The 8,582-nt window shown below is 38.6% G+C and overlaps 1 protein-coding gene across 6 annotated transcripts; it reads left to right on the forward strand.

Annotated features, from left to right (window-relative positions):
• The first annotated feature begins 548 nt into the window (after positions 1 to 548).
• On the forward strand, positions 549 to 8,336 carry LOC131244013 (protein EARLY FLOWERING 4-like). 6 transcript variants are annotated; one of them, XR_009170247.1, is made up of 4 exons: positions 552 to 1,326; positions 1,471 to 1,560; positions 4,380 to 4,414; positions 8,028 to 8,336. XR_009170247.1 is itself a non-coding variant. In XM_058243683.1 (2 exons), the coding sequence occupies exon 1, from the start codon at positions 809 to 811 to the stop codon at positions 1,307 to 1,309; it is 501 nt and encodes a 166-aa protein (XP_058099666.1). In that variant the 5' UTR covers positions 549 to 808; the 3' UTR covers positions 1,310 to 1,326; positions 8,028 to 8,336. The 6 variants fall into 6 exon arrangements, 1 of the variants encoding a protein (XP_058099666.1); XR_009170245.1 differs by lacking the exon at positions 4,380 to 4,414; XR_009170246.1 differs by lacking the exon at positions 8,028 to 8,336 and having other exon boundaries at positions 4,380 to 6,061.
• The last annotated feature ends 246 nt before the right edge of the window (positions 8,337 to 8,582 follow it).

Genomic DNA, 8,582 nt, shown 5'->3' on the forward strand with positions numbered 1-8,582 from the left:
CCGTTGATGGACGGGTGTATTCCCAAAATCAGATTGATTTGAGGATATGATGAAAAGTTTCTTGAATTTGGACGGTTTGAGTAGTATTTATTTTAATCCTCCAACTGATATACAAAGCTAGGGGCGTGGATTCTGTCGGTTCTTTTATGTGTGGCCACCTTAATGCATGTGTTGTTTATCGGCAGCATGCATCTGTTTTTTTAAGGCATGGACCCAAAAGTAAAGCAGATCCAATTATACCACAGGAAATAGTGGTGATTGACTGTTCATCTAAATTTGTGTGACATTATCAACATGTTGGCTGGGAAATAAACATTAAGTTGGACCTTTAGGACAATTGTTTCCTGTGGTGTGATCTACATGAGATTTAAATCTACTTTATGTTTGGGTCCATGCCCAAAAAAATGATATAGAAAAACGGATGGACGGCGTGGATATACAGCACATACATCTCGGTGGGCCTCACAGAAAAGACGTGACGGAATCCGCGTCCCGGACAGCTGGTTGTCGAATTGGGAACAATTGGAGGAGCGGTTCTGATATCACAGGCAGCACGTGTGAGGGGTGCAGGCACGGGAAAAAAATAGAGATTTTGTTTTTAACATCTAAGCCACCGCCTTTGGTTGCTTGTGTAGTTGATGCAGATGAAAGAGGGCGTCGCTTGAGTTTCGTATATAAAAACAAGGAATACGTGGTGTGGTTGGTAAACGCCGGCCGTACAAGCGATAAGCGGTGTTTGTTGTGGGTGTTCTCTTTGCTATCCCTCAAAAAAAAAAAAATAAAAAAATAAAAGAATCTAGATCTATGCATGACAACCGTAGAATCGTCATCCTCTGCGGCAGAATCGGGTGACACGAGCATGGGCGATAACTCCCAAGACTATCAGCAGCAGCGTAGGAGAAGGAACATCCTCCATCTCCTCGGTCGAGGAGGAAGAAAAGGAGATGAGGATGGTGATGATTATAAGGAGGATGATGGTGGTGGTGATGATGATGATGATGATGTGACGCGGCAGCGGGTATGGGAGACATTTAGCAACAGCTTTCAGCACGTGCAGACAGTCCTTGACCAGAACAGGGTCTTGATCGCTCAGGTCAACGAGAACCATCAGTCGAAGCTCCCAGACAACCTCTCAAAAAACGTTGCCCTCATTCGCGAGATCAACACCAATGTTGCCAAGGTCGTCTCCCTCTATTCCGATCTCTCTTCTACTTTCTCTGACATCTTTCTCCACAGCCACTCCTCCTCCGATGCTGATGCTGATGCCGCCACCACCAATGACAACATCAGCAACAGCGACAAGGCCTGATCATTTTCATCGCATCAGTAATCTCACTCTTCTCTCCATCTCCATTCCATATGCCCATCCCATCCCAATAAACAGAGAATTGGATAATAACATGCTCATGTGTCATGTCTATAGTGTGAATCTGTTTGGTGATGATGGTGCTTGTGTTTATTTGTTTTAAGGACAAAGGTTGCAGTTCCCTCCCTCACTCACCCACTCACGTGGAGATTGGGGGCTGTGTTGTGTTGGTTCATTTCAGTGAGATAGTTGAGGTATTTATGTCCTTTTTCTTCTCTTTTTCTCTTTCTTGTCCTTCACCTCTTTTTAATTTTTGTTATTATTATTATTATTATTATTATTATTATTACTATTACTATTTATGTAACTCAGGCTGAGGGGCTTCCCTAATTCCCAACATTGTCATCTTTTTTTCTGACATTAAATTTTTTGTGTTTATAATTTCATGTGAAAATTCATACAAATTCCTAGTTTATCGTTGCTGTTTCTCAAACATCCACTTCCATAAACAGGGCTCCTTAGTTCTGGGTTAGCTTCTCCTTCTGAATGTTTCAGATTTTGTACTTCTCCCCTTCAATGGGAGAGTTGTATTTTTAATGGTATTTTAAGTGATGCAAAGACGTACCCTATTACCTTCCAAAGGACGGACTGATTAGATCACCACTCGTGATTAGCCCCTTTTGTTGTGTCTCTTTTCCCCCTTACAAGCCAAGTTAGATTTGGTAATAAACAACATGTTTTCATGATATATGGGTCAATTCAGTCAGTGCATCAAGTCCTAACAAATCAACTGTGATCAAGAATGGTGGTTTTTCCTGTTTTATGGAGAATTAAGAGGAGTGGCCGAGTGGCTTCCCACAACATTGTATATTAAAAGCCGTCATCACTAGGGCAAAATTTCAACGTCAAGTGGGGTGGATGACTGGCAAACTCAATGTAATTGCTATTATTAAATTAAAATGATTGATGCTACAGGCCAATCCAAATATCATTACTTGAGAGGCCATTAGCAGCAAATGATGGTTCTTGGATGACAAACACCTGATTTTTATGATAAAGCATGGGTCACTCAATCCTTGAGTCTCCTATGTGGATTTGATGGCATTTTAACAGTCATGTGTAGATTGTATGGATTTGATCAGCAAACATCAGTTCAAGACAATGGACTTCAGCCTGTTTTCCTAGGCATCTGGGGGCATATTTCCGAATTATTAGTATGTTTTGGGCAATACAAATGTATAGGAATGGTTAGTCGTTTGGATAAACCCTACAATTGTTCTGGTGGTAGCCTGACATGATCAGCTACCAATAAACCTCAAAAGGATGTGATGTGTTATGAGTTGATTGTGGCAGCTGCCTGCAAGAACTAGGGTTTAAGAGCAGCTGATTTCTGTCCACTCCCGTCTAAATACAACTGACTGCAGGATTTTTATCTCCATCAACCAAGCTGACAACTATAAGTGTCATTGAACCTTGACAGAATACTGCAGATTACCAAAAGCATGTTCCATTTTAAATAAAGCTTGTTGCAAACTTGCTAACTGCAGTAAAGGAAAATAAAAATAAAAATCTTTGCCCTTCATTTGCTTTCTTTCTTCACATGTGATTGAACCATGTTTACAAATAATTTACAAACAGCTCAGGCTTTTGTGATTGCAGCAGCTTCCACTTTCTCCTTCACAAATCTTCCAATATCAAAGCTTCACAAGGTGTCATACTGCATGCCTAGAATACAGCATCATCTACTCCTTATCCCAATTAATTGGGGTTGGCTACATTAATCATGTTCCGCTGTTCGGCTCTATCAAGGTCTATACCTTCAGTTAGACAGGCCATCAAAAGTCATCAAATTGGTGTCATGCAGTATGGACCATAATTTTTTTTTCCATCAACAGTTGTCCCACCCTTATTTATTTAAATATGGTGTTGCATTGTCTGTTACAAATTGAATGGCTTTTTCTTCTCCAGCCTCTTCTAAAATTGAATTTACCAAAGGGGAAATTTTCATGTCTTCTCCAGCTTCTATAATAGAATCTACCAGAGGAACAACATTGTTCATAGGATGATTGTAGCTGAAATGAGGACGTGGAGAACTTGATATGGATAAGCAGCAAGATGAGGAAGGATAGAATTAGAAATGAAGTCATTTGAGGGAACATAGGAGTAGCACTGATAGATTAGAAGATGAGGGAAAGTAGACCAAGATGGGTTGGTCATGTGCAGCGGAGACCAAGAACTGCGCTGGTTAGGAGTGAATTGGTGCAAATTGAAGGCCCAAAAGGATGTGGGCGTAGGAAGTAAGAAAGGACTTGAAGACCTATGGTCTAATTGAAGTTATAGCCCTTGATAGAGTCAATGGCGGAACAAGATTAGTGTAGTTGACCCCAATTAGTTGGGATAAGGCTTAGATGATGATGATGGGAGGATATGAAATTTCAATATTCTTTGAGATGTCATACTTGTCTACACTTCTCAAAAGAACAGTTCCATCTTGAATACTCCCAAGAAAGTAGTAATTTAACCAATTTTACCATTTGTCCAACCAACGGGCATGATTTTCTACCCTTCATTCATCCAATCTTTCTTGTAAATCTCAAGCATCTTTTCCACTGTTTGAACATCCCCTTTTAGGGAAGTGCTCTAGATTTCATAATACAGTGAGAGCTTCTAAACAGGTCCAGAATTAGCGATGGACTTATAGGTGCAAAAAATGAACTTCTAACTACATTAAACAGTAGAAGATTCACATATAGAAACCAAGCAATGTCCAAGCACACATTGGTGTTATCCTTCTCTTTCATATTGCATTAAGCATAACTTGTTTTTGCCTGCCATCAACATTATTTTGTGTAACAAAATTGGCCATGTATCTTTTCTTTTTTGCTTCCCATCATTTCCTAATTTCACCATTCTCATCCAGCCAGGAGCTATCATAATAATTGCATACCATCTTCATAAAAAGCTTCAGTTTTTTTTTTTCGTACCTCTACCATTCCTTCTAAAACAATTTTAAACTCCAGCTACTGCTAGCATTGAGCACAATCCGATACTTACTTTTTCTTGTTCTTACAAGGTGGTTATCATCCAAAAGACACGACCATGATATTGGTAATGGCAACATCTTCTACTCTACTACTTGTGTGACGCAGGTATCTATATGATGCCTTGTCCACAGAACTGTTTTGGAGAAACAACACTCAATTCTGACCACCGTCGTGCTGAATAAGTCCAAATCAACAGCTAAAAAACCACCAGAGCTCCTCCCAGGTGTACAAAATGCAAGGTCAAATGATCGAAAAAGGCCCGAACAAGGCCTTGACTTAAAAACCAAAATGGACAAACACAAACAAAAAGAATAAAATAACAAATTTGAGAAACGGACCACGCTTCACACAGGGACTGTGGCTCACAAATACCAATTTAATTGCACAATTTGATTGGATCATACGGCCCAATCTTGATGTTTGTGTGAGTAAAGCTAAAGGTACGATATAAGTTATTTATACAATTCGATGTGAATCATATGTTCAAATTGATGGGGGGAATTTTATACGATAGCTATAACACCAACCATGCTTTGTGGGACATCGATGTTGGCTAGTAATGAAACAACATATTCATAGGATGAGTGTAGTTGAAATGAGGATGTTGAGATGGATGAGTGGTGAGATGAGGAATGATATAAGTAGAAATGATTGCATTTGAGGGAACTTAGAAGTAACACCAATAGGCAGTGACATGAGGGAAGTATCATGTGCAATGGAGACCAAGTACTGCGCTAGTTAGGAGTGAGTTGGTGCAAGTTGAAGGCTTTAAAAGGGCAAGGGAAAGGCCCAAAAGGATGTGGGCTGAGGAAGTAAGAAAAGATGACTTACAATTTGACTTAAGTTATGGCCCTTGATAGAGTGGAATTGCGAAATAGGATTCCTGTAGCTAACACCAATTAGTTGTGATAAAGATTGGATGTTGAGGATTTGAATCATATGGTTGAAATAATGGATTTTACATTTTTAACATCAATGCGAGAGAGAGCGTGAATGCTGGAAGGGTTGGAAAGATAGATGAAACATAGTTACCATCGATGTTTGTACTACTAGTATCGATTTGGGGATACCAAACATGCATTGATATCACCGATATTATCGCTGATACTCAGAAATGTATCGCTGAGGGAAACATTAGAGAAACAATGGGAAAATGGTGGAATTTCTCAATGTAACTTCAGGAGATGTTAAAATATGCATAATTTGCATATTTAGGAATCAAATAACTGCAAGAAAGACGCATACATGATAAGTTTTCCTTTAATGGAGGCCTAAAAGCATGTAACGCTAACTCATGAAAACATTGGAGAAGCTTGGGGAAAATAGTGAAATTTCTCAATTATACTTCAACAAATGTTAAAAATAAAATACACATATTTGCATATTTAGGAATAAAATAATAGCAAAAAAGATGCATACATAATAAATTTTCCCTTATTGGGGACCTAACAGCATGTATTGTTGGCTCAAGAAAACATTGGGGAAACATGGGGAAAATGGTGGATTCATCCATCCGTCCATGCATGCACGGATGCACATACATACATACAAACACATACATGATCCATCCAACCAACCATCCATGCGTGCATAATACATACATACAATGAATGGCATACGCATATGCACACATGTGTGATCTATCCACCCATCCGTCCATGCGTGCATTTCATCATACAACCATATGCCCATGGAAATGATTTTTTTTTTTTTTTAATAAATAGATTTTTAGCGATATTGATACAATGGCGATATTATTGATAATGTCATCGATATGTTGGTGATACAAGCAACATTTAGAATCTATACAGTCGAAAATATTGCGATGTATTGGCAATATTGATACATTGGTGATACTTTATGACATATCAGATATATTTCCGATACCTAGAATTTCTGATACTACCAGTTTTATCGGTATCGCCAAGCTGGCGATACCGATAATATCGGCAATATTATTGATAATATTGTTGATACTTGGAACTCTGGTTACTGTTCAAAAAGAAGAAGAACATATATATATATATATAAAAGAGGAATAACCATCTTCATTTTCCTTGGATTGTCCTTGGTAAGGACACATTTTTTAATTGTCTATTTTTTAAGAAGTTCAAAACTGATATATATGTATGCATGTATTTTTATGTATATGTATATAATAATATACATTACATTATAAAAAATATTTATTGTAAAATGGATGCAGTATTATAGCTCTAATTATTAAAAGTTAAAATGCGCACTTTCATATAAAGTTTGATTTTCTTAAGGGATGTTTGCAAATGTGGAAAGTTCTGGAAATGAAATCGGTTTCTGTGGAAAAGGAAAACCCGGCTTTTCTTCATGCGATTGAAAAAAAAAAGAAAGTGAATTGCAGCTTTTCCTCCAAAACTGTGGAGATCTAAATCACCCAGAAACAATGTTAAATCAATTCCCAAGCAGAGGAGATAAAATGACCGTTTGACGCAACTGTATGTTGAATCCACCACAAAACTGGAATCCAAAAATAATAATGGAATGAAGGTAGTCCAAGGATTTCCATTTCCCAAGTATCCAATGTTGTTTTCCGTATCCACATTGAGGGAGAAATGCATGAATATGAATGGGGAGGGAGGTCAATTCTAAGTTACCGCTCATGTAATCATTGTTCTTGAGTTCAAGTGTAAATCCGCAGTTTGAAGTGGGTGTTGTAGGTGAAATGCACGAATACGAATTGGGAGGGAGGTCAATTCTTAAGTTACTGTCTGTAATCATTGTTCTTGAGTGCTTAAATATCAACGTGTGAATTTGTTCTCTCCCTCTCTCTCTCTCTCTCTCTCTCTCACACACACACACACACACACCCACACACACACACACACACACACACCACGTGGGCACTCCAACCCATGACCTCAGTGTTGAGACGCACTGTCTGACACTGCCATGGGCATTAGCCCAAGCAAATCTCGTGCTTATAGTGCCTTTTGTAAAACCTCAAGTCTGTAGTGTAATTGTGTGGCTTGAAGGTGTATTTTCTTGAATAGGATCAATTTTGGTCCTACTTGCTACTTCCCTCATTTGCTCAACTACAAAAAGTGGTTTTGTTGAGTGATTCAATTGTTGTGCTATCCCCAAACAGTGTCAAGAATCAAACAGTAAAAGCCATGCACTAGCATTACATGTTTGAAGCAGCATGTTGTTCTTCTGTGTTTTTGTGTGCTTGTGTTGGGGTTGGGGTGGGTAAACTGCACTGATTGCTATGCCTAAGCAAGGGCACATTCAATAATGACCAGAATGACTTAGGCAGCCTTGCTCAGTTTGATTCCTCTCTTAGGACAGAAATCCTCACTCACTTGGGATGCTGTCTCCTAAGCACTAGGCATTCCTCTTCCATGGAAGTGGCTACTGTTGGAGAATTTGTAGACCTTCTCCAAGTTAGTCTTCTGCTGTAGTTCAATAGTTAGCAATGAACCCTGTAAGCTGTGAACTGATTTAGAGGCCTTGCTTTCTTAACGATACAGATGCTTTATCAAACTAATGGAATTAGGTTTATTGTTGTTGAACAACCATTGTTATAGATGGTCCAAAATCGTGATGAAATGTAAGATATATTGACATGAACGTGTAAGCTAAGTGACAATGTATCATCTGACAAGTTGCATGTTTTAGTTTTTATTTTTATTTTTGCTATGAAGGTTGGAATTGCCTTCATACGAACGCAAGGCTCAAGGCTACTATTAGCAACGAGAATGTGTTTTTAAGGAATGTGCCCGGATACATAAAGCATCAAAGTCACGTTGACCATGTTTTCATACAGCTCTATAACCATTCTTGCCATGTTCAACTCCAAGAGAAGTAGAGTTTTCATTTATTAATTCAAGCAACTGGGATGTTTGATACCCGGTTTACAGTTGGGAAAATTATAGGCAATTCATTTAATCTATGCCTGGTTTCAGTATTATTTATTAGTATTATTATTTAAAGGTGTTTGATTGGGACTTGAATTGGGTAGTGTAGAACATAGTACTCTGTTGAGTTGCAAAGCTGTGGGCCCCACCATGATATATGTGTTATATCCATCACGTCCATTCATTTTGTCAGATCATTTTAGGGGATGAATGAGCCCAAAAATGAGGCAGATCCAAAGTTCAAGTGGACCACACTGTAGTAAATGGTGGGGATTGAATACCTACCATTGAAAACTTCTCAGGGAAGTTTTGGATCAAGCTGATATTTGGGTTTTCCCCTTA

The sequence above is a fragment of the Magnolia sinica genome, chromosome 4 (genome assembly GCF_029962835.1).
Source record: "Magnolia sinica isolate HGM2019 chromosome 4, MsV1, whole genome shotgun sequence".
Taxonomy (NCBI): Eukaryota; Viridiplantae; Streptophyta; class Magnoliopsida; order Magnoliales; family Magnoliaceae; genus Magnolia; species Magnolia sinica.